General features: G+C 41.1%; 1 protein-coding gene across 1 annotated transcript in view; it reads right to left on the bottom strand.

The window, feature by feature from the left end:
* The window catches only part of NEB (nebulin), a 271288-nt gene that overhangs the window by 206958 nt on the left and 37591 nt on the right, over window positions 1-26739 (bottom strand). Inside the window, exons 4-11 of the mRNA XM_040644991.1 lie at window positions 13904-14105; window positions 12625-13299; window positions 9284-9325; window positions 7521-7742; window positions 5184-5291; window positions 4607-4711; window positions 3814-3918; window positions 3057-3161 (exon numbers count right to left, since the gene is read on the bottom strand). Coding sequence (XP_040500925.1) covers window positions 3057-3161; window positions 3814-3918; window positions 4607-4711; window positions 5184-5291; window positions 7521-7742; window positions 9284-9325; window positions 12625-12660 — 723 coding nt within the window. The 5' untranslated portion in view covers window positions 12661-13299; window positions 13904-14105. The remainder of the gene's footprint in view (window positions 1-3056; window positions 3162-3813; window positions 3919-4606; window positions 4712-5183; window positions 5292-7520; window positions 7743-9283; window positions 9326-12624; window positions 13300-13903; window positions 14106-26739) is intronic.

Here is a 26739-nt window from a genome sequence, read left to right as displayed (position 1 = left end):
TTTTCCACGGCTGGCTAAGTCCTCAGAGAATAAGCAACGTCCTATCAGGAGAAATGCTTACTAAGTATGACATCCTGTCAAAAACCTTCAGAGAAATCAGATCTAGAAGTCCTGATTTCTCAGGAACCTTGGTCAGATTTCTGTCTAGTTAGAATTCTCCACTCTAGATCAACTTAAAGACTCTTGGTATTTGCACAGTATTTTGTCTCTGCTCAGATAGCAAGAAAAACAGTAAGTAGGTTTCAGAGACACAGGAAGAAAGTGCAGGAGAGGGAGAGAAAGCTTCTAAACCCAAGTGCTTAGTTTGAAATCTACATGCCTACCCAGCGGTATGTTCTGTGAACAACAGCTTGCTTGGGGCTCGGTGCCCAATTATAATAGAAGTTCATGGTGTGGACAACAGTATTAATAGGCATGTTGGTAATCTGATACTTGGTACATAATCTGCAATAAAATTAAAAGCCCTATCTTAATTGCCAAGTTTTTCTGAGGAAGGATGGGAAGACTTTACTTCATTATTATACATTCTCCATTATGTATTCTATTGAGATAGCTCAAAAAATGGGGTCAATTTTAACTGTTCAAAGTCCATAGCACTAGAGTGGCATGGAGGTATCCCTTCATCTCTCCATTTATAGATAAAGGGAGACATGTGGAGATTAAGTGTCTTCTTGGAAACCCCTTCCTAGGCTTACATGACATAGCGTTTCCTGGTTCTCCTTCAACTTCTCTAACCATTTGTTCCCTCATTCTTTTGCTGGCTCTCCTTTCCAGATGTCCTAAGAATGGGTGTCCTCCAAAACTCTGCCCTTGGCCGTACACTGTTCTGTCTCTCTCATACAGTTTCAGGTCTTCAGCTGTCCCTTTCATTCTGAAGACTCTCAAATACTCATCTCTCGTCCTGTTCTCACACCTATGCAGTAAGACAAAGTTTCTGATTTATCCAGAAAATGCCTTGATCTGAATGTTCCATCATCTCAACTCCATTTCTCTGTTCACTAGTGCATCGTTACAAGTTGTACCCCTATACACTCAGACTTCGTCATAAACTCCTCTATGGTTCCTTTCACTCCTTCATCTCCAATATCCAACGTCCTTAACACTTTTAAAATACAAATTCCTTTCTTCCTCTCCTTTGTCCCTGTCATCCGTTTGGTCCCTCTATATTACTAAAACAGTCTTCTTCAAATGATCACAATTTTTCCTAGTCTCAATCTACTTTATTGTCCTCCAGAATTTTTCCATATCCTACTTTTACCATATTGTTTTCCCCTCCAAAAATCATATGATATCTCTTATGGACTACCGTATCATGTCAGAACTATTTTGTCTGATTTTCAAGGTCCTACTACCAGTTTCTTAAAAGTACTCTCCTAACTAGGCACCCACAGCTTTCACTTTCTTTGCCCCCCCGCCAAGTCATTTCACCTCTGTCCCTTTGTTCAAGGGTATTCTCTACCTGAAATGGCTTTCCTGTTCATCATCACCCCTTCCCTTGGGATTACCACTTCCACATGGTCTTCTCTAATCACTTGCATGCGTCTTGTCTTTCAGCAAGTATTAGACTATAGAATTTGCTTTCTAAAATTTTTGAAAAAATTTCTTATTGTTTAATGTATGACAATTTCATCTTACCAGCCTGATTATAAAGTCTCAAGGGAAAGGAAGAAAACTTCTTGTCATACTTTTCTATCCCACTAGCTATGCATGCCAAAACGGACTTTCAACAAGTAACTACTGATCACTTGATAAAGGTTACACGATAATATTATATATTCATGAGCTACAGAACCAAAAACCTAACTTAAAAGAGAAGCAAGAAGTCCCTCACATTAAAATTGGTACCATGTACTAGATGGTCTTAAATTTTTGTTATAGCTTCTTTAGTTCCTAACTTACTTTATGGAAAGATAGGAGTATACCTACACTATATTTTAATTATATGAAAACTGGGATAGAAATATATCCCCTAAATTTGCAAATGATATCGAGTGAGAGGTGATAAAAGATTAAGATCTCAAAAGTTGGAGACACCATCAAATGAGTATGTATAATCCCAGAACAGGGCAAGATAAGATCCTAAGATCCATTGGAAGTAAATCCCAGTAATTTTCAAGACACGAACTAAAATGTAAAGTCCATAGCGAATGTCAGAGATTTGAGGGGTCTAGTTGACAACTGAATGAGAAGTAACTTGTTATTTTATAAAACAGTGCTCTCCTGAAGATGAGAGCAATAGTCTGGATTTTCGATACAGCCTCTAGCAAATCCAAGGGTCAAAAAATAAAGCTTCTCAAAACAAGGGAAAGTACTAGAATCGAGTGGAGCTCTCTACTATTCTCTACTACTTCTAGTGCTTTCAACCTAAGGACTCTTGTACGCCTGCTAAGTCCCTCTAATACACTATTTTCAAGGTCGAAGACACTAAACTTCCAATGGGGACTGCTGATATTTTACGAACTCTGAAATATCCTCCGTGTCTCTGAAATATCCGCTGTGTACAGAGACAAATGGCAAGCGATTTTTGTGAGGTCATGACACAAACATGTTTGGACAAGTGTGTCAGTCTATGCAGAAAAGGGGGGCACACCACAATTCAGACTTTGTAATTAGGATAGCAAATCAAAAGCCTTCAATAACATTTTTCACTTAATATATTTGGGAAAGTTGCTATGATCCCAAAAGGGGATCTGTTCTATTGTCACAGAAAAAAACTTCAACTCTAGCCAAGGGGACAGAGGGCACAGGCTACAGTGGAAAGAACTCTGGTCTTGGGATCACAAGACCAGGCTTCTAATTTGGGCTTTGCCACTAATGACCTATGTGGTCTGAGACTCAGATTCTTCACCTAATAAAAAAACAAGATGGGGTTTAATTATAGCTAATATAAATTATAAAATCTAAGTAGACATCATAATGATTCTAGATGTATTTATCTGCTATAATGACGTTCAGTCTTTCTGAAAGAAGAATTGCAACGAACATCTGGCCAGAAGACGTAAATTGAGACGTCCTGATACCGCTTCCCAAACGGTGCTGCCGTGCGCTTGACTTACGTCACTGAGGGCTTTCTGGGCTTGGGCCACCCTTCTCAGCTCTGGGCTGTCGTTGTACGGGTAAAACAAGCTTTTGTCAGCTTCCCAGTCCTCAGTGTACAGTTTCTAAATAAGAAAAAGGTGAAAAGTTGTGAGAAAGTGAGCTCCCACTTACATGAAATACACAATTTTGAATTCCTCCATCAACAGCAAGAACCGAGGGCAAGGTAAGAGCAAAGGTAAACGGAATCCACAGACAACTTCCCCCTTTCCAGTCAGTCCACATCATATTTATTAATAGCTTGTCCTGCTGCTTCTGAGAAATCTTATTTTCTGAAGGGTAGATGTGTCTGATTTTGTGTCCTCTCCTCTCCGGGACTTTACCTGCTTCCTACAACAAGGACTAAAGCAAGTGTAAGGAGCCAGGAGACACTCTGCACGATCTCTGTCATGAAATAAACATTTAATAAGAGCGATATCCAGAGATACCCACAGTGTAGCCCAGGGTCTCTGAGAGCCAGTTCCCAGGGGTATCCTCATTTGCCCCACTTGTTCTCCGCCCAGGTTGCCCCTCTCCCCGCCAGGACCCTCTCTTGCACTCTACTCCAGAGGTTTCCTCCCAGTTCCTCCCTGCCCACCCTCACCCCTGCAACCCACAGGGCTCAAGGATACTCGCAAAGAGATTGGGCAACCGCATTCCAGATCATCAAGAGCACTGGGTATTGTGCTGAATTACGCGGGGGAAGGACAGAAGGAGCGACAGAGCAGATCCCCTTACCTTACTGAACATGGCTGTGTTCTTAACTGCCTGGACAAGTTCAGGGGCATCAGGGGGAAGCAGGTACTTATCCTTGGTGTCTTCCCAGTTCTGCTTGTATAAAACCTAGACGGAAAAAGCAGAGGACCTGTGGTTGATGTCACCCCCGCAGGCATGAGGGTATAGAGAATAGAGTGCTGTGAAGTCTTTCACATTCAAAGTGTCCTCACACCGAGGCGGCCTTTGTCGCCATGTGTTACTAGAATCAACTGGGAAAACGTTGACCATGTCCACATCCCATAATACTTTTCCTACATTGGTAAGCTTTTACTTGAAACTGATTTTTTAAACAAAATCATGATTATGATTCTCCTATAGGTTCCTTTCAAAGGCTGCAACCTTCTTGGCCATTGACTGAATCAGGGTAGTGAACATGTCCCCTTTGACTTATGTGGTATTTTTAAAATGTTTTTAATTCGTTGCTTACATTTGAAATTTGAGGACTTCTCGTAAAAATTAAGCTCCCTGACTTGTTTAGAAAGAAGAGACTCTGGTAACACTGGGCCTGCATTCTGTGCAGCAGCCGCCTGGAGCCGAGTTGCAGGGCAGAGACTTTCCAAGCTGCCGTAGGTCCTATGGCTACTTCAGTCACCTGTGCGGCCTGCCTGACACATGCGGGCGCTAGAGCTCCCAACGCCCCTGGATTCGAGGGAGACCGGCGAGCAGGATCAGGCCTGTCCAGTTCTCCCCTAAGGCCAGGTAGAGGCCACCTACACGCTCTTCAGCACCCCAGCCATCCACACCAGGACCTCACCTTACTGACTTGCTGCGACACTTTCTTAGCATGTTCAATGTCCTTTGCTTTTTCGTCTACGTGACAGATAGTTTTAGCAACATCGCCATCTATTCGATACTTAACCTGCAGAAATAACGCACAGAGTTCATGACAGGCACGCCCATGTGACTATACTAAGGGAGATCCATACCCAAAGAGCAGTAACCCAATGACCCAGTGTCTGCACCGCAAAGCCAAGTTTCTGCATTTTAGAAAACAATGATCTCCAAAGATCTGCACAGCCCCTGCAGTCACTGCATATCTGCTTTCCTGGCTGAATTTCAGCCCCCCTGCCCTTCTCCGTGCGGGCCACAGTGACTTCGAACTTCCCGTCTCATATCATCTCTTAGCTAACTTGCTAAGCCCAGCTTTTAGAAATCTCTTGAGGTTCACATCTAGGGCCACATAATCTATAGCCAATGCTTCATCTAGATTTCTGCACTGGCTCACAGTAATTTGACTCCTCATCTTCTCTACACCCATTAAAGCCCTCGATTCCGAGCGGTGGGCATGTTTTTGACACGTCTCTCTCCTTTACTTTAGCAATGCAGCCCACCTCACTGAGTTGATCTTGTACTTTCTTGATCCGGCGAAGTTCTGGGGTATCGGTTGTGATGGCGTATGGCTGTCCTTTTGCTTTCTCATAGTTCTCCTTGTATTTATTCTGAAAAGAGTATCAGACATTAGCCTAAAACCTGACAAGACAGCAGCGGAAATTTCAGGCAATGCATTCCTCCCCTTCTGATTAAAAAAAAAAAAAATTTTCTACAAGTTCTAACAATGATCAATTATAACAGCTTTTTGTCCCTTACCCGATTCTCAGCAAAAACTAAAATAGATTTGTTAATTGTTCTTCGTAAACATGGTTGGATACTTGAGACAGTAGAAATTTTATTACAGACTATTGTCTTGAAAATGCCCTAAAATGATTCTCTCGATGTTTTTATTGTCTCAATGCACACATAAAAAGCCCAAACCTCAATAATTTTAGAAAATAAATATAGAAATTGTCTGAAAAGATTTGATTGCTAATACAATGCAAAAATATTCAATTCAGAAGTTGCAGCTAAATCTCGACGGTTTGGATAGCTGAGACACCAGCTGAATTAATGGAAAGTCTGAATTATGGAGTATTTTGAAAAGGAATGCAATTTTATTATTTCTGCTAAATATACAATGAGTTCTTGCTTTAATAACAATCTGCATAATTTATTATTAATGCTTCAATGGTACTCCTGAGTGTAGTCGACAATCTAAATCATACTCTTGATTTTATCACTAACCACTTTAAAAATACTATAAACCTTTGCCAACATAGTCTTCAGACTATCAGAAATTCTAGGATATTACTGTCAGAATTTATGAGATTTTATGGCAATAAATGGACAAAAATTTTGTTTTTGCTGAATACTGCAATGATAAAGGAGGCAAGATAGTCTTTTTTTTAGAGCTCGAAGTCTTAGAAAACTAGGTTTTAGATCATTCAAGAATCTAAACTAGAAATTTACCAAATAGTCCCCAGGAGTTAACACTAAACCAGACGTGGCCATTTATTGACCAATCACAACAGGATGCTTTTGACGTAAGCTCTTAGTCCTCTATTAGCCAATGTTCCCCTGAGCTGCTTTTCTTCTATTTTTTTTTTTTTCAAGCCGCCAGAGGATGTGCAATCAAGCCACCTAGTGAGAACTCAGCCCACATGGACAATCAACAAATCAGATCCATTCAAATGGGTCACTGTAACTTGTTATGGTGTAACTGTACACGGAAAGTTAAGGACCAGGGACCTTCAACAGCAGTGATTCTCAACCTGAGCTACACATTTCAAAGGCCGGGCAGTTTTTAAAAGTCTTTACGCACAGGTCCCAGCCTCAGACTGATTAAACAAGAACAGCCTGGGTATCAGTAGATTTAAAGCTCCCAGAGGATTCCAATGTGCAGCCACAGTTAAAAACCATGGTTCTGGGGCACCTGGGTGGCTCAGCCAGTTAAGCATCTGCCTTTGGCTCAGGTCATGATCCGAGGTCCTGGGATCGAGTCCCACGTCAGGCTCCCTGATCAGCAGAGAGCCTGCTTCTCCCTCTCCCCATCCCCTGCTCATGTTCTCTCTTGCTATCTCCTTCTCTCCCTCTCTCTCAAATAAATAAAATCTTAAAAACGAAACAAAACACTGTTCTAGGGTACAGTCGAACATTCCAATCTTCATTTCAGATGAACTCTTAGTCTAATCCTGGTTTTCTAAACTACACGTTCTTCTTCACCATACAACTCTTAAAGACCTTTTTACATATTGCTAACTAGTCTACTTAAGAGGCATCCTTGGGGCACCTGGGTGGCACAGTGGTTAAGCGTCTGCCTTCGGCTCAGGGAGTATCCCGGCATTATGGGATCAAGCCCCGCATCAGGCTCTTCCGCTATGAGCCTGCTTCTTCCTCTCCCACTCCCCCTGCTTGTGTTCCCTCTCTCGCTGGCTGTCTCCATCTCTGTCGAATAAATAAAATCTTTAAACAAAAAAAAAAAAAAAGAGGCATCCTGCTCAGATGTTTATTTAGATGTTATTTAGCTTCTGTGAATGGATTTCAACTGAATCTATATTTATGACTTCATGGTTCTAGACGGGCTAAGAAATTGTGATTACCAATAAATGCTTTATAATCAGCCTCCTGCTTATTTTGTGGGAATAATTTCAGTAAGGATGCTTTCTCTGATTCTCAATGGTGCAAATGAATTACAAGAAAATTCAAGAGTCACAAGAGCTTATATTTCTGCAGATAAGTCTCTATCTCATACAAGGTTGAGAAACAAAATCCAGCAAGCACCCAAAACAGAGTTGGTTGAAATCAGTAATTTCTCAATAATAAAACTAGATTAGCAGAAGTCATTTGAAACTTACTGGGCTAAAGAGTTCCTGCATTTTCTGACTGTGTACAATGTAGGGGGTCATGAACTTCGAAGTATCCAGTTTCTTCCGGATAACCCTCTTCCTCTCCACTGGCTTGGCTGGGACTGGCTGTGCCGACACCGGCTGTGCCAGCGCGGGTTTGGAAGGTTTTGATTGATCATAGTCAGACGTGGTTGTCCGTGTTGTCGTAGTTTCATAGATTCCTGTTATTGTCTGAAAATGGGACATGCAGTTCAACACTGTTATGGAAGTAAAAACTGTGATCGCGTGATCTTGTATATAGGCATTATTCTGACTGCAAGTCAGACTTACATCCCTAGTGTTACTTCTCCATCTCTAAAACAGGCCAAAGCAGGCAACATACACTCTGTCCATATGAAGGTACATCATGTTACATAAATCTGAATGCTGATTGCTCAGGAGTGGAGTCAAAAGGTTACTCCTTCTTAATTTGCTACAGTGCCTTAAAATTCCATTTGTAGAATAGAACCCAAATGCTTTCAGGTTGGATAAAAATCAGAAATACAATATTCTCAAGCATTTAAAATCTTAAATCATTTGGGTAGAGTAAAAGCAAACTTGGGATCAGAGAACAAAAGATTAAGGTGATCAAATAAAGCTCGACTTCTTGACTTCATATTAACTTTTAAATGAGTCTAAGAAAAAGCTGGTTGCTTGTCCCACAATGAACTGGAGTGCCATGTACACTAATAAATGCTTAGGTAAACAACGATAATGATGACAACATAAGGGGGTAATTATCCTTACAATAGTCCTATGCATGCAGTAGGTGGGAAATCACAATTTCTTACAACAGGCTGTATAAAAGAAGAAACTAAGGCCCAAAGTTTAGGTCTAGTCCAAAGTTAAAAATACTATATGTAAGAAAAGAAGGTAAGCAGCCAAGTCTTCAATCCCTCTGCTAGCATGATTTACTTCACAGCTAATATCCTTTATACCGAAGGAAGAGTTCTAGCGTCAATTATGAAAAGAGAAACTGAAGCAACAAGGACGTTGGCCATCTATGTCCACTTCCCCTAGCGCTGTCAGATCACTGCTGATAGGTTGCTTTCTGCCATTACCGATGTACCGTTGATGGTGAGAAACTAACCAATTTATAGCATCTACAAATGTTAGGCTTCGGGCAGTCATAAGCTCTTTGAGCAGGATCCAGGGATAGCCATCCCTGTTCATCATGCTCAAGAGAAAGAGCTCTATTCAGAAAACGAAGCATGAGTGAGGTATTTCACCCTAAAAAATTCCACCTTGGAATATTCATGGGAGAGGCTTTGTGCTACAGTCGAAGTAACATTTCATTGCATCATCAGGGACAAAGTCTTGGAGGGCCTTCCCTGTTGGCAGAGATGGTGCCCCACAAGTCACAACTCTAAACAATAAAACCGCGGGTCCCCATGCAAATCACATGTCCAAGGCCATGTGATTGCTACAGTCACAGAGCGCTGGTGGCCAACAATGTTATTTTGATTAGTACCACCTACACCAAAAATACCACAGGAACAATGGCGGAAACCATCCCCAGCCACTTTGGATATGCTGAATAGCACAAACAGTGACGTAACCTGTCAAACAGGTAGCATTCATTCTTGTACCATCGCCACTGGGCACATGTAAGTGAGCGACTCTCTCTCAGACTCTCCCTTTGCCAGCTCTGTAGCCCTGGGAGTCTGTGAGAAGGGAAGGCTCTGCCTGCTTTCATCAGCATGCAGTTCGTTCAGACATGGGTTGCGTCTTACCTCTCCTGGCTCCTCTTCATAGACTGTCTCCTCTGTGTAATACTATAAATAGAGCACAAAGTACTCATGAGAACAAAGCAGAAATCACCTCTCCTCTGCCTCAGCTGAACCACTGGGTTATTTCACTAGCCCAGCTGGCGTGCACTATGTTTGGGAAGGAAGTACATGAAGGAATCCATTTCAGCTTGATGAAACTTCAGGGACACTAACATGGATGCCATCAGACGAGGCAAGGAGATGCAGGGTGACGAGAAAGGTGTGTGGGGCTGATTATTTGCCGGGGCAGTTATTTTACTTATGACAAATAAAAAATTTTCTTCTGGTACCCAGGGTATAATTTGCAGAGAAAATGTGAGAACAATATCCTGAGTATGTGGGTTGGGCAGAAAGGAACTGGATATAACCCACTGTTTTTAACTAACAATAAAACAAAACAGAACTTTTTGACCCGATTGTATCATGGAAACACTAGATCCGAAAGCATATACACATCCCAATTACCCCTGTAGCTCCCTGATTACTAAGAAAGGGGAGTCTCTTCCAGAGTGAGGGGTGCATCCCTCTATAGCACGATGGTCCTAAAAGGATGCGAAGATGAAAATCTACAAACGCCAAGGGGAGAAGGAAAAAATGCAAAGACCTTTAGGCACAAGATGTGGGAAAGTTAGGCTGCAGTTCGCAACTGATGGCTCTGAGGTGCCTGCAGGCTGGATCTGAAATCAAACCTACTTGTGTTCTACTTCTGACATCAGCGGCAGTAAATAGATGCTGATGGGAACTGGCTGACATTTTGTTTCAGACGCGTAAGGGGAGTGGAATCCTGCCCCTAGCCTCACCCAAGAAGCTGGGTGAGCAGAAGTGAAGACTCAGGCCAACGCACACAAGGAAAGGGACAAAAATGAAACATTGGGCTCATTTTCTTGGTCCACAAAATGTATATCATTGTAGGCTACATTTTTCTTTTCTCTGCCACCAAAACACACTCAGGAAGAGGGAAAAACACTGACTACAAAATTTCCCCTCAGGTGGCCTTTCTTCCGCCCTTGGTCCAGTGCACTCTGATCGAGTTATTTAACCGCTGCCAATAGGCCACCGACTATATTTCATCTGCAGGAAGATTAGCATAAAATTTGCCTGATGTCCCTCACTCTTGAGCTTTGTTTCTACACTATTTCTTTATTAAAATCGAATATCCATCTGTATGGCCTTACGCATAGCTAGAGAAACCACCAGCTCTTTTAGGACAGAGAATTTCTTTTATATGCTTTTGCCTTCATCACATGGGAAATATCACTTGGACACTTTAGGGAATACTGTTTGATGATGATCCACAAAGAACCATGCCTCTGGCCACACAAAGCATCAGTGCCTTGAGAAGAAATACTAAACTAAAATGAATGATGCACAGGTATTTTGGATTTTCTTAGCATCCAAGGACAAGCAGCTCCCTGGTAGCCATCCAGTTTACCTTTGCTGGGCTCTCACCATTGGTAAACATAGCTTAGAAATAACCTTATAAAAAAAGCAACATTACCCAAATGGTCGGCATTAACTTATACGCCAAATCCCACTTTTTTTTTTAAGAGTTGTGCCACTAATTAGTGCATCCTCGCTTCATTTCCTTTCTATCCAAGTTTAGGTTTGAGAAAAGAGCAAAAGCACAATTTTATTTAGATGTCCACGGCCCCTAGAAGATCTCTTTTTAAAGCTAGTTCCTGGTTTTGAACTCTTCCCTGACCATTTTCTCAAATTTGCCACCATTCCATTCTTCATGGCATCTTTTTTAAGGTCAGAGAGACCTTGGTTGAACACTCTCTGGCAGGAAGTCCAGCAGTTCAGCAACTGCGGGTCAGACCCAGAAGTAGTAATAGGAATAAAATGGCAAGGATGAGATGCCTAAAAATAGCCCCCACCATTTTTACGCCATCTAGTTAAATCAATCAGGTCTAGCGCCGAGGACAATATCCAATGACCAATGAACACAATTATTTTAAGAAAAACAAGGGATTTTTAACTTGGAGGCTAAAAAGTATTACTGGTATTACTGCCACAGGAAAGGCAATTTCATTTTTAACTGTGTCATTATTGAATAGTGATTATTCTAACTCACAGGGAAATTTGTGAAATGCACACTAGTAATACTGAACATGGAGAATGCAGCCTTTGGCATTCAAGCCAGAGGGGTTCATTGTTATACTGCACGAGATTCATTCTGTGTTTTCTTCCTAAATCCTTCAGTAAAAAAAATTTTATGTGTAGAACAAATTTTTCTTCATCTAAATATAGACTGGTCACTACAATAATCTTCCAAAGACAAATTTTGGCACTGTCGTTTGGAATTTGGCTCTGGGTAGCTCTTAATTTCATTCTGATGAAAAAGCACAGATTTTCAAAACTGTCTCCAAGCATCTTAGGCACCTGGAGATTTTTATATGTTTAGATCATCATTAATTATAAATTATTAAGCACTTTCAGATTCAATGGCAATATATTTATATGGATTATAGTCCCCAAGCCTTGAGATTCTAGAATGTGAAGCTGAAGCCAAGAGCTGAGGAAGAAAAACCATAACATAAAAACAAAATTTTATAAAATAAATAATTAACAGCTTTGTAGAATGTGTCAGATGTCCACTAATAACCCGGAGGAAATTTTTCCAAGATGTCCACTTTGGGTTTTGTTTTTTGTTTGTTTGGTTTTGGTTTTTTTTTTTTCAAAATGTAAAAGCAAAAGCTAGTCTTGTTCCCTTAGGTAAATAGAATGGGAGTTGGTCAGAAAGTGTGGCTCCAAATGTCACTTGTGAGCGTGATGAGTTTATATTTATGGGCACATGTGCACATTTACATACATACCAAATCTCACATATGCATAAAATCTCATTAGTGTATTATTCTGAACACTTAACCCATATTACCCTCTAAGTAATCAGCTGGTTATAGCAAAGAGTAAGTAGCCCCTTTCCCCCTATCGCTATGTGGAAGCTAAAAGTTCAGTTTCTGGAACTGTCCCTTCATCTCCTCCGTCCTTCTGATCAGGAGGGCTGTCAGGTGGGGAAGAAGGTAGTTTCAGAAGACAAATTAACACCACCTTTACCCCACACCATGTTTTTCTGAGAGTTTAAAGAAAAGCAAAAGTGGGAAACAGTGAGATTTCTTTTCAATTCTAAATCCCACATAATTATAGTGAAACTGAACGTAAAATATTCCTTTCTCATGCTTTAATAATGACTCTTTGTGAAGTTATAATAGATGATGTATTTTTCAAATGATTAATTCACCTACACGGCTTTGGCTGTCGCCACATAAAATACCCGGCTGTCAGAGTCAGCCTCTTCATCTTACCTCCACCACCTCCTCATATTCTTCGTCATCTGCCATTTTCCCAGAGTAGTAGGGGCACCTACAAACTTCTCATATTCCAGACAGATGAAAATGCATTAGCATCTATCCCTAGGACTGAAATCATAACATTATAGAAACAGAACGTAAGATTATCCATCCTACACATCCATAGATTGTCGCAGGCTACGCGAGAGGGGATATTTCAAAATGGCTCTCAAAACCGCAGACTTCAGTCAGCGTCTCTTGATGCCCTCAGTAACAGGTCAGGTGTCGCGGCTTCTAGCTACACTACCAATTTAGCTCAAGTTGTAAAAGGAAGCGGAGGTAAGAAAGCGAGAGGATTTGGAGTCAAAGAAACAGGGTATTTAAGTTTCTAAATACTTGCGGAAAAACATTTTCAAGCAAACGTCTTAGCGAAAGGGGGGTCAGCTCGGCTTCCAGAAGTCAGAATTTTTCGCCAGCACCAAAATTCTAAGAGGGCTGCTTTGGGTCTCTCTACTGCTCTAACACACCACAGCAGTCTGTCCTAGGCTTGAAATGAGAACACGCACAAACAAATCTGTCAATAGCTTTAAAAGAAAAAATAGAAACCTCAAGGCAATGGGGTTATTTTTTCCGGAACACCATTGGCTTGTATGGGTTTTTCGGTTCTGCTTCTGTAGCTCTTCCTCAAACCTGAAAAATAAGAAACGTTTCAAGCGTTGACTGAAGTACATAGAAGACTGTGGGTCTCTGGTCTAAGCTGCTAATTCAGGCACCAACGAGAGGATCTCCCAAGGCCTCCTTAGTTTGACGCCAGAGAGTGGGACTCTCTTGATAAAAGGGGATGATGACTTGGAGCAGCTGTCCCTTTACCCGAAGATATTTGCCATGTAAACCAATACCCCGCCATGGCTGGTTTTGTTAAGCCAGCGAAACTGCCGCTCCTTCGGAGGCAAATGAAGCCCAGTAGAACAGGCTAAATATAGGAATGCAGAACATAGATCCTTTTACATACCATTATATTTAGGGAAAAAAATCAAAGGCAAAACTTTTTAAAATGTTGTCAGAGGAGAGAGCCAACTCAAACAGTAGGCTCGTTAGTATAGGACCTTGATCACACAACACACGGCAGATGTAAGTAGGGCCTGAGTAGGGCAACAGGGTTACAAACTTTCCTAGTCCCATTTCCACCCCTAATTTCCCCAGTTATGACCCCAAACTTTGGGAAATACTTCAAGGGAAGCTGCAGAACATCTCCAGCAAGACCATTGCAGAAAAAGCCGTAAACCGGCCTTACCTTTAATCTATCAAATCAATTTCCTCAGCAGCAAAGCCTCTCCCAACTCTTCCCTCCTGAGAACCCCAGGCAAGAGCCAGAGTGGTGCCTGGGCTCCGAATTATCACGCGGTACCAGCAGCCAATCAGATCCCGAGTCGCTCGAATTTCAGAAGCTAAATATACTGAGTGATCTTCTGAAAACCACCTGTTCATCAATTCCACTAAAGGATAAAGGGTAACAAATTGCTTGCTTAGAACTATTCAAATGTAATGGAATTTTACTTAACTTCTAGCATATGGGGTTCAAATTTAGGTTTACTCTCCCATTTCCTGCCACCCTGTTTAATACCGTACTTGCGCAAAAGAATTTAGGATAAAATAAGCACGTCTTTGAGGGGCTGTGACCCTTCTTTAGCTGCTTTCTTCAGGTCACTTTTCCCCCTTTCATGGAGGTAAACATACTCCCCCTCGTGCAGCTCACCAGGTGAGCTACAGGTAAGTTCCAGGCATTGATGTGAAATAAACAGAGGAATAAAATCCACGAAACCTCAAGTTGGCAAAAACAATGTTTAAAATTGTGAACAGATGAAATGACAGGTGAAAATATTTGATGTGACCCTAGCTAAGATAGCCACAGGGTGTAATTAGAGAGAATAGGCCCCATCCTTTGGTGGTTGGGCGGGGGGGATCCTGAGACCATACTCATTATCTTCTCTCTCCTTAGGTAAGGCCAGCTGCTGGGAATACAGAGCCTCTTCCATATGTAACTGGGTCTCTTGATTTTCGACTTAGGCGGCATCTAGAGGCAAAGTGTGAATGCAAGCCCAAAGGGTTCAATTTCCAAACAGCAATAGCAGATAAAATTGAAATCTGTAAATTACCAGGAGAAGATAATGCTCTATTAGGTAAGTCAGAGTGTATGACACTGAGTTTGTAAAAATTACCCAGCGATTTTCTATCTAAAGATAATTTTCACTGATTTAATCTCTCTCTAAACCTCTGTACTAAGGCAAAAACCCTGCAGGTCACCTGTATCTTGACATGGATTTGAGACTAAACCTATTGGAATAGTTCTTTTTTAGCTAAGCGTTAGGAAGGATTGTCACATTTCAAACATATGTACCTCTCCCCCTTCCGTGATTCATATGGTGGTGAATAAAACTGAGCATCATTTTATCATCTTAACTAATTAAACCTTGTTCATTTTCTATGTTCGCACAGGCTTTATGACCAAGAGATATGTGTGTCATATGAGAGCATTCCGTTGGCAGATGTAAACTAGAATTGACTAGTAATTCCTTATGTTTTAAAAGATGGTATTAAATTGAAAAATAATTCAGGCTGACTTTTTAAAAAACACATAGTATAAAATCTTATAAAATAAAAAAATAAGCATAAGCACTCTGATGCCAACCTGGAACTATGTCCCCTAGGCATGAAAGAGCCGCACTATTTTCCTGCCTTATCTATGGCCTCCTCTGTAGAAGAAGAAGTGACCCCCTGATTTATTGGTAGGCTCTTATCACATGCCTTGCACATAGTAAGTGCTCCATACACGTTGGCTATTATTATTTTAAAATTATTATTACCATTTTAAAATATTTTATTTATTCATTTGAGAGAGAGACAGAGACAGGGCAAACAGAGAGAGGGGCAGGAGCAGAGGGACAAGCAGACTCCCCCACCCCTGCCCCCCGCCCCGAGCACGGAGGCCAAAAGGGGGCTCGATCCCAGGACCTGGAGATCATGACCTGAGCTGAAGGCAGGCACTTCGCCAACTGAGCCACCCAGGTGCTCCTTATTATTACGGTTGTTAAACATTTTATTGGAGTCTTCATGCTTTTCTCTGTATTAGACTGAAATATTGTGACGCTTCTGAAATCAGACAGTAGTTAGTCTAAGAATTTATGAACAGGTAAGAATTTGACTATAAGCCTCTACAACTAACTACAGAGCAAAGCAGGGTAGAGTTTGGTGCCAAGAGCAGAGTTTCAGGCGATGTGTTCGTAAATATCAAAGTATAGAAGTATCATGTCTGTGGACCAGAATAGACTTGATGGAGAAGAAGACATTGTAACAGAGCTTTTGTTTTTGCAGGTTTTTTTTTTGTTTTTTTTTAAGATTTATTTATTTAAGAAAGAGAGAGGACAAGCGGGAGGGGCAGAGGGAGAGAGTCTCTTGCAGACTCCGCGCTGAGCATGGAGACAGCCGTGGGGCTCAATCCCACAACCCTGAGATCAGGACCTGAGCCGAAATCAAGAGTCGGATGCTTAAATGACTGAGCCCCCCCAGGCACCCCTGTTTTTGCAGTTTATTCTGTTTTATTTATTAGTTCAATCAAATCATATCTGCACATCATTTAAGAATCAAATCGTTTTGCAAGGCTTATTCCTAAGTCAGTGCTCCCTGTTCCCACCATTCCTCTATTTTTCCCTCCACGGAGACAATCATTTTGACTCTTTTAGCGAACCTTTTGTTATTTGTACACATTTAACAAAATGTCTCTCTTGTTCTTTTCTGATTGTTTTGGTCACAGGCATTACCTGTCAGGTTCCCGCCTCGGAATGTGAGGCTTTCGCACTCTTCCATAGGAGACCCCGCTCTTACCAGACACAAGCCTCGTCTCAGCCCGGCAGCCTCCCAGTGAAGTTCTACTTAGGTAATTCAGAATTCAGTGTTTACATCATGATTAGCAAAGGCTAATCTCAGAGGAACCCCACATATTCTGATTATTTTTCTTTTCCTGCCCAAGAGTTTGTTTTTCTGGAAATTGGTATCTCTCTCTCTTTTTTCCCATGGCTTAATTCTTCTGGACAAGCAGTATTCCGTAGAACTTCCTGCAATGATGGGAACGTTCCACAGCAGCACCATCCACCACGGAGGCCACTAGCCACAAGTGGCTATTGAGCATTCAAAATGTGACTAATGTGCCTGCAGAACTGAGCTGTTATACTTTTTATGTAATTTCAACTTAAATCGCCACGTGCAGCTGGTGGCTGTGGCATTGAATAGCGCAATCCTAGAGATGGACTGCTCCCTACTTCAAACGTCATGTCTACCTCTGCTCTCAGGAGTCTCGGGGACCTCAAGTAGCCTTCCGTCGTTGTATCCACTTCATGCTACATCTCAGGGAGCCTTCCGTTCCCTCTGCACTGGTTTCCTCCGTAGCTGGTGCTCGGCTCTCATCTTGATCCCCCTTCACTGTCATTCTGGGGATTATGTAGATTATCATATGAAAAGTCCCATTCTTTTTTACTAATGTTTATTGAGTATGTACAATATACCAAGCACCGTTCTAGGTGCTTCCTTCCCACAGCACCACTAGTTGACTAAGCAATATATATGCTCCACTTCTTGTTTATTAACAAAACCGCAATTTAGTTTGGCACAAAAATATCCTCTTTTAAAGAATACACTTCTCCTCAAGCCCCTAAGAGTTAGGGGTAAACGTGTCACAGTTTTGCCAGTAAGATTTAAGTGTAATTCTAGGGAATAGGGCTTCTGGGAAAGGTATAACTTTACTGATGGGAAGGGTCAGATTCAGCTGGCATGTACTGTTTTGCTCTTGCCATTCTTCCCTTCTCTATGCCTAGAACACAGATGTAATGTCTGGGGACAGAGCAGCCTTCTTGAGACTATGAGGGTAAGTCTTACATTAAGAATGGTAAAGCCAGAAGGAGACTTAGCCTTTAATGACTTCCTAGTTCTTATATTTTGTAACTATTTGTAGCTTAATAAGTTTAGTATATAATTTTTACAAATGATTAAATTGTGATTATTTTAAATTACCCTGAATATTATAATTTTTTTCTATTTTGCACTTTACAAAATTCTAGTAAAATTTATTATTTTTTCATGTTTATTGATCTTTGTAGCTTTCATTCTGTGTATTGCCTGCCCATATCTCCCCTTTTACATTGATTTATAGGCATTCTTAATATATTATGTATATTAGCCTTTTGTGCCTTGTAGATGTTGTGAATATTTCCTCCAAGTTGTTTGTGGTGTCTGTGGCCTTAGAGATGTGTTAAATTTATTTGCAGTCAAATTTGGCAATGCCTTCTTTCCAGTTTTGACACCGCTTATTGAATAAATTGAATTTGATTTTGAAATGCCACTTACAGCACATATTGAACTAGTATGCATGTCCGTTTCCAGAGTCTTTTGTGTTTTCTCTTGTTTTCTTTTTTTACTTTCTGGGTTTTTATTTTTATTTTTTACTTTATTTGATTGTGAGGTGTGATAAACAGAAAACTATATAAATCTTGTGTGTACAGGTGAGCAAATGATGGTAAAGTAAGCATCCATATGACTACCACTCAGGTACAGAAAGGTCATTTCTATCCTGACCTTGACGGTAATAATTTCCTTTCTTTTATTTTTAGTTTTATCACACCTGAATGCATTCCGGAACAATATAGTTTAGTTTTGTCTGTTTTAAAATTTTATATAATAGATTCATGCTATGTGCAATTTTTATAACTTCACTTGTCACTTAATATCATGTTCATTGATTGTTATTATTGTAGAATATTCCATTGTATGACTCTATTCCATCTATCCATTCTACGGTTGAAGCAGAATTGTGTATTTCCAGCATTTTTCATTTAAGAATAGATGAACATTCTTGCACACAGATTCTGGTGGTCATAAACAATTAAATGATGAGAGTATATAAGTAGGAGTGGAAATTATGAGTCAAGGAGTATTGCTCATCGTCAACTTTAATAAATCATGCTGCCTGTTTTCCAGTATTGGTGCTGATTTATATTCTCATCAGTAGTGTGTGCTCCTACCTTAGCTACCACTTGAGATGAAGCTTTCTAAATTTGGTCTATCTCGTAGGTGTGTAATAGTATAATCTTGTGGTTTTAATTTGCATTTCTGTGACTTGCTAGTAAAGTTGAACTCCTTTTCATATGTTTATTAGATATTTGGGTGTTCTATTGTTTTTTGAGAAGTGTCTGTTTAATTCTCTTGCCCATTTTTTCTGTTCAGTTGTTGGCCTTCTGCTCATTGATCTATAAACACTCTTTATTCTGGATAATAATCTTTTGGTAGTTAATATGTGTTGTAAATATCTTCCCCCTCTCTTTGCTTATTTTTTACTATTTTTGTACTGGCATTTGATGAACAGGAGTTCTTCATTTTCATGTAGTCAACTTCATCAGTGTTGTCCTTCGTGACTTGGAGAATAAAAATCCTTCTACCCCAAGATCATGAAGATATATCCCAATATATACTTCTAAAAGCTTAGAGTTTTACCCTTCACATTTAAGTCTTAATCTACCTGGAAATTGTTATGTTTGGGGATGTGGTATGAACAAGAGATTTTATTTTATTTTTTTTTACATATGGGTACCCAGTTGTGGCAGCACCTTTTATTAAAAATTCCATTGTTTCCCCACTAGGTGAAATTCCTCCTCTGCTATCAATCTTTTCCAGATATGTATGGGTTTTTTCTGGACTCCCTACCCTATGGACTGGTCTATTTGTCCATCTCTGTACCAATACCACACTGTATTAATTCTATAGCCTTATGATCTGCCTTGATGTCTGGAAAAGCAAGTCCTCCCACCTTAGATTTTATTTTTAAGAGAATTTTGGCTCTTCTTGTCTTTGATATTTGATACAAATTTTAATTTTCTTCTCTTTATTGAAGTATAATTAACATACAATGTTATATTAGTTTTAGGCATACGATATAATGATTCAACAATTCTATACATTTCTCAGGGCTCATCACAATAAGTGTACTCTTGGAACACCTGGGTGGCTCAGTCAGTTAAGCATCTGCCTTTGGCTCAGGTCATGATCCTGGGGTCCTGGGATGGAGCCCCATGTCCTTGCACAGCGGGAGCCTGCTTTTCCCTCTGCCTACTGCTCCCCTTGCTTGTGAGCTCTCTCTCTCTTTAACAAATAAAATCTGTAAAAAAAAAAATTAAAAAAAAAACCCAATAAGTGTACTCTTGATACCTTTTACTTATTTCACTCCTCCCCCCATCCGCCTCTCCTCTGATAACCACCAGATTGTTAAGAGGGGGGTGGTTGGTCTGTTTATTTTGTTTCTTAAAATCCAAATACAAGTGAAATCATACAGTATTTGTCTTTCTGTAACTGACTTATTTCACTTAGCATCATACCCTCTTGGTCCACCCATGTTTTTGCAAATGGCAAAATCTCATTCTCTTTTGTGGCTGAGTAATATCCATCGTGTATATGCGTGTGTGTGTTTTCTCCATGTTTTCTCCAGTGGCTGCACCAACTTGCACTCCTACCGACAGTGCATGAGGGTTCCTTTTTCTCTACATCCTCGCCAATACTTGGTATTTCTTATCTTTTTTATTTTACCCATTCTGATAGGTGTAAGGTTTTGATTGGCATTTCCCTGATGATAAATTTTCTGTAAAAATTTTAGAAATGGCTTATCAATTTCCTTAAAAAGTGTAGTCTCGTGTTCAATTAATCTACTTGACTCTTCCTAAGTCAGTGTCATGCTGTTTTAATTATTATAGCTCTTTAGTATGTTTTGATAGCTGTAGCCCAAGCTGCCCTCATTCTTCTAAAATTCACTTGGCTATTTATGCTTTCATTCTTTTAGAGGTGTTAAGAATTAGCTTATCAAGTTTCATGAAAATTATCCTTGTTTTTTTTTTGTGATTGCATTGAATTTGTGGATTTATTTTGCAAGAATTGACACTTTCATAATTTAATCTTCCCATCCAGATCCTTGTTTACATCCATCAACAAAGTTTTATGGTTTTCTTTATATAGATCTTGCCCAATAAGCAGTACAAGTGAATTCCTAGGTATATTAAAGCATTTATTTTCACTATAAATGAGATTTTGTATATAATTTCTAAGAGACACTATTTATCAAGTTTCTTTTTTGTTATTATTGATTTATCATGTATTATTATTATTATTAACTTTTTCATGAAATTCATTAGGATTTTGAGAAAGGTGATAATGTGGGTGCTCAGTCAGCCATCTTGCATCCCAAGCATAGACATAGCATTTTGAGCAAATTTTGGACAGGAGGAAGAACATTCCAGGATTATAGGTAGTATGAGCAATCACATAGAGGTGGGAAGGTGTGAGGCATATTTGGGGAATGAAGATTAATCTGGTTTAGGCCAAGTAAGGTATATGTGGAGATGTAACGGAAGACTATAGAGTAGAAGCTATGCTGTCAGGACGCTGAATGCCTAGCTAAGCAGCAGAAAATGATACAGATTGACATTCCAAATTGCCACTTTTTTCTATATAGTGTCAAACTTTAAGTCATACATTAGCAGAATGGAAATACATCAGAAACACACATTATACCGTATAAAATTAAACATGTTCAGTTGTGGAACGTGCAGATCCAGTAACCCAGCAGGATATTTGGTGTGAATAGGAGCTCCCCCAAATTATCAAACTGTCCAGGTGGTGCCTGCTTTCCAAAATCCACGTCAAACACTGTAAGTTTCGCCCATGTTGCACACTCATCTTTCTAAATACTCCTACCTCCTCCTACTGATGTTGCCTAAAGTGAGATCCCATGAAAAATACAGAAACATGGAAGAGGGGGATTTTAAAATGTTAAATTACCCTCTGACCCATTTCTCTGATTTCTTGTGGGACTTGGACACAGGCTTATTTCCTATGTGAGCTCTTTGTTGTTTTCTTGCTGGAGAGTCCCGACTTTGAGGCCACATGTCTCTCCAGTCTCTGCCCTGAAGTGAGAACAGCCAAGGGTTTTCTGTGTTTTCCTTCTATTCTCTCCTCTCCACAGCCTAATCCAAAGTTGTTCTTTGAACCCACTCTACCAGCTATTCAATTGCTATGGAGTAAATTATCAGAATCTACAACTGATTGCCCATCTCCAGATACTTCACAAATGAATGGGGTCTCAAAATCTGCCAGCCTTAAACTGCTGACTTCTAAGGAGTTTCCAATCCGAGACATAAAGAAAAACCAGCAAAGCTGATTATCTCGTGTGACTTGTAAGGCACAAGTACCTCCAACTGTCCCCTCACACACAAATTAAATGTATGTATGTCCGTGTGTGCATACATGTGTGTGTGTGTGTGTGTGAGAGAGAGAGAGAGAGAGAGTGTGTGTGTGTGTGTGTGTGTGTGTGTGTGTGTGTGTGTGTGTTTCCCCAGGGAAAAGACATTCCAAATATGAGTTTAAATATATAGTCCTTACATTGTTGTTAAAAGTTAGGCCTAATGGTCAGAAAGGACTCATTATGTGTATTTATGTATATATACATGTGAATATGAACATAGAGGCAGCCACACAATTTACAACATAGAAGCTTCCTCTAGCTCAGATGACAGTTTTTTAAATTGAAGATACATTTCCATGTTCATTAGTTTTTGTATGAGCAGGTCTAGGTGAGGAAGCTGTTGTATCACTTCTGGTTAGCAAGAGAAGGCTGTATGGAGGAGGTGGCATTTTATCAGGTCCTGTATATGACAGGCCAACCCACCCAGGCCATCTGTAGACAATGATTTATTAAATAGTTCTTTTTTTTTCCTTTTTTTAAAAAATTGATTAAGTAGTCCTTCATGCTCTGCATGAGTAATGAACAGTCTGGAAATGCCGAACTCACTTGACAGAGTTTGAACTAATACCTAACTCATCTTTCTGTCATTGTCACTGAGGGCAGAACAGATTGTTTTCCAAGGAGGAAAGTGAAAATGAGTGGGTTGGTCATTTTCATGGCCAGTCACATACCATTACAAGTCGGAATGTTTGACAATATGGCAAATATGGGCTGAGTAGATGACCATTGTCCCATTGTTTCCAAGTCCAATTTAGTCCCAGGAAGATCCCTGCAGTGCAGGTCTATTGTGGAAATCCAGTTCATCATGGACTGGACAGTCTGGCTGACCTATTGAATGTAAGTGGTTTGAAAGTCACCAAAAAACTAGGCCAGCTCCATCATTTCCAGTGACCTAAGATGTACCTTCGGGAGAACCAAGATGGCACTAGGGACCTGAACCAAACAGATAATCTCAGATTCAAACCGAAGCCTAGCTTGGTATACTTTTGGAATTATTATTTCGGTAGACAGCTGCCCAGAGTGGCAGGATCTGGGACTTGGTTAAACTCGAGGACAGTTATTTTTCAAAATGGAAACCTGGTCCCATAGAGCCTCTTTGTGGCTTCCTTTCCTCGTAAGTAAACAAGGGAATTGGGACTGGCTTTTCCCAGTATGAGTTCTTGAGAATCATCAGACTCACAACCCAGTCCATGAGAAGAGGGTTCCCTTGCTGATAAGTATGGGAAATGCAGAGCATAACACTTCTCTGAGATCTGCAGGCACATTCAGTTGTGATGGCTCCAAGAAACAGAGCCACAAAGTGGTTGGCTTCTTTTGTTTCACACTGCATGTCTAAAAATGACATAAGCACAGAACAATATCTTGAAATAACATCAGTCAGTTTCATCCCATAAAATACAGTTTGTGAATCCCCATGTTAACACTTGTCCAGGGTGGCAACTCCAGATCTGCCTTGGTCCAAACCCAAATGCTTGGGACGGGCACAGAAAGAAACTGGCACCAAGGCTGGGAGGAGAGAGTCTGTTTACGATCCTATCTCCGACCTGTGTGCCATGCAGTTTACAGCTGAATAATGAGTTACTCTGGGAAATCACTCCCTGCTTTGGGACTCATTTTCCTCATCTGTGAAATGAGTGAGCTGTGCGACCCTTTCAGCTCTGTGACACATGAAATATCTGTCCCTGTGTGAGGCTCGCGTTAGACCTTGACCTCTCCGCTGCCCCACTGGACTGCTGAGTGACAGGCACCACAGCTAACCCTCCATAAATAGATGTCCCGTATCTTGGGTCTCAGGATGAATTTATAGCTGAAGACTGACATGGAGTAACTTTCAAACAAGACCAATTTGACCTCCAAGAAAAAATATTTTATACTATTTTTTAGCCATTACATTACATTATAAAGCAATGGTATTTTTTTTTAATTTAACAAACGTAAATAACAGCTCTGATTTTTATTTTTTAAAAAAATTTAAAGCCAAACAATACTTGATAATTTCTCTGGACAGGAAAACATCCAAGAGGCATTTCGATGTACCTTAGAGCTACCCCAGGAGCCACTGGGTTAATGACTTCTAACCTAGAAAATTCCTACTGCTGTTTCCTTTTGCTTTTTATGAAAAGCAATAAAAAAAACAACCCTTCAATGTGATTAGTACCTTTCTTAATTGGTTATAGGTATGCCTCATTCAACCACCCCAGGAGCTTAGCAAGTAGCAGAGACACTTGGTTTCTCTGTCATTTTGGTTAACTCTGAACGGTGACAGAATATCATTCCAGCTGATCTCAAAATGAATCCAAGGCTGCAGAGACTCGGAGGGACTGAAAGTAAAACGCAGATCTACTTTAGATGCCCAGGAATATAGGACTTCCAGGGAAGAATAAAGAAGTACCCAAGTCATGGTATTTTCAGGAAAAAGTAATAGAAAGTGCGAGATAAAGTAGTAATGTGTTCATCTCAAGTGGATATCCAACACAAAATCCTAACCCTCTTAACAGTTTGTAACTTGCTTCTACTTTTTGGAATAAGCAGAGAATATTTCTGTGGATAGGGAGTAGGTAAAGAATCGTTCTACAGGGGCACCTGGGTGGCTCAGTCATTAAGCGTCTGCCTTTGGCTCAGCTCATGATCCCAGGGTCCTGGGAGGGAGCCCCACATCGGGCTCCCTACTCAGTAGGTCTGCTTCGCCCTCTCTCTCTGCCCCTGCTCATGTGCTCTCTCTCTCTCGCTCTGTCTCTCAAATAATAATAATCTAAAAAAGAAAGAGAGAGAGAAAGAAAGAAAGAAAAAGAAAAGAAGGAAAGGAAGAAGAAAGAAAGAAAGAAAGAAAGAAAAAAAGAAAGAAAGAAAGAAAGAAAGAAAGAAAGAAAGAAAGAAAGGAAGAAAATAGTCCTACATGTAAGGAATAGGTAGAAAATATTAAGTCTAAAATGTACATTTCTCAGAGGCCAAATACTTAGAAAACCAGAAGGAATCCGCCCCCCCACTCCACCTCAGTTCATGCTATTGACTTTCTCTTTCTGCAGACGCACAAGATGGAATGAACACAGAATCACAAGGCTGGTTATTGCTTTGCCATGCTGCCAAAGGCCCAGACCAGGTGCCTTATCAGGGACCTTTGCTGGTATTCAGCTGGAGGTTCCGCGGGTGGTGCTCTGCCGGGATCCAGCCTCTCCCTTAGCCCTGTGACTGTATCGCACCACTTCTAAAGCTGCAGCGGCAACTCTGCGCCTGAGGCTCTTTCGTCCGGACTAAGGAAAGCGGCACCGCCCAGCAAGCTGCGTCCAGAGTGCCAAAGAACTACCACACCACCTCTATCAGCAGACACCACCGGCCGACGGGAACTTCTGCACAAATATGTCAGTTCCCACCCACGTTAATTCTGAGGCACGTGCTTTGCACCAATTCTAGTTTACCCGTGGCCTAGCAGCTGTGTTTTCTCTTCCCTGCTTAACATGCCTTTCTCTCCTGGAGTTGCCTGCACTTCTTAAAGTACTTTCACCCGGGGGCTCAGTTGGTGAGCGTCTGCCTTCGGCTCAGATCATGATCTCAGAGTCCTGGGATCAAGTCCTGAGTCCTCCATCGGGCTCCCAGCTCAGCTAGGGAGTCTGCTTCTTCCTCTCCCTCTCCCTCTGCCCCCCCCACCCCGCTCGTGCACTCTCACTCTCTTGATCTCAAATAAAATCTTTTTTGCTTATTTATTTTATTTTTAATTTTATTTATTTATTTGACAGAGAGAGAGACAGCCAGTGAGAGAGGGAACACAAGCAGGGGGAGTGGGAGAGGAAGAAGCAGGCTCCCAGCAGAGGAGCCTGATGCGGGGCCCGATCCCATAACGCCGGGATCACGCCCTGAGCCGAAGGCAGACGCTTAACGACTGAGCCACCCAGGCACCCCATAAAATCTTTTTTAAAAGAGTACTTTCACTTAAATCCTTTTCGGGTGTCTGCATTTGGGAAAACCACACTAAGACTCATATCCCATGGCCATTTCATAACATGAGGAAGGGAAATTCTCAAAAACAGGTAATACTGCAAAGGGGCTTGGATATAAAAGGAAGTCTCACCTCCAACATGCTAAGGTTCTCAAGAGGCCGCTCTATGGGCAAGTCATGGTCTCGTATTCCTGCCTCGCCCATGCCTTTCAGCCCACCTGAGAGTCTGTCCTCCGTCTTCTCAGCTACTCTGTGTCTAAATCTTCCCTACAAGTTACATCAACATGTAACTAGACTATTCTCTAAGACAGTGGTTCTCAGAGTGTGGTCCCAGGACTGGCAGCATGAGGATCACCCAGGAACTTGCTAGAAATGTAAATGTGGAGTCTTTCTCCAGCCTCTGGAATCAGATACTCTTGGGTAGGGCCTAGCATCTCTATTTTCACAAGCCTTCCAAGTATTCCATAGAACTTGAGAATGCTGAAGTTCGAGAACAACAGTTTCGGGAACGATTTCCTATTGCACACACACCGCCCCGCAATGTGGCTGTAAAAAGCTCCGACTCCAGTTCCCGTTCATCTTCCACACTATTCAGTCTGTGTAAACTGTCAGTGCCACCTCATAAATCTCTCTCGCGTCAACCTCTTTTCTCCTCCGTTGCCTCCAGTCAGTATTGCTCTCCTGGGGGCGCCTGGGTGGCACAGAGGTTGAGCGTCTGCCTTCGGCTCAGGGCGTGATCCCGGCGTTCTGGGATCGAGCCCCACATCAGGCTCCTCTGCTAGGAGCCTGCTTCTCCCTCTCCCACTTCCCCTGCTTGTGTTCCCTCTCTTGCTGGCTGTCTCTATCTCTGTCAAATAAATAA

The sequence above is a fragment of the Ursus maritimus genome, unplaced genomic scaffold, assembly GCF_017311325.1.
Source record: "Ursus maritimus isolate PB19 unplaced genomic scaffold, ASM1731132v1 scaffold_1, whole genome shotgun sequence".
NCBI classification, from domain to species: domain Eukaryota; kingdom Metazoa; phylum Chordata; class Mammalia; order Carnivora; family Ursidae; genus Ursus; species Ursus maritimus.
The sequence above is the reverse complement of the archived record's forward strand: the minus strand, read 5'-3'. Positions and strand labels throughout refer to the sequence as shown.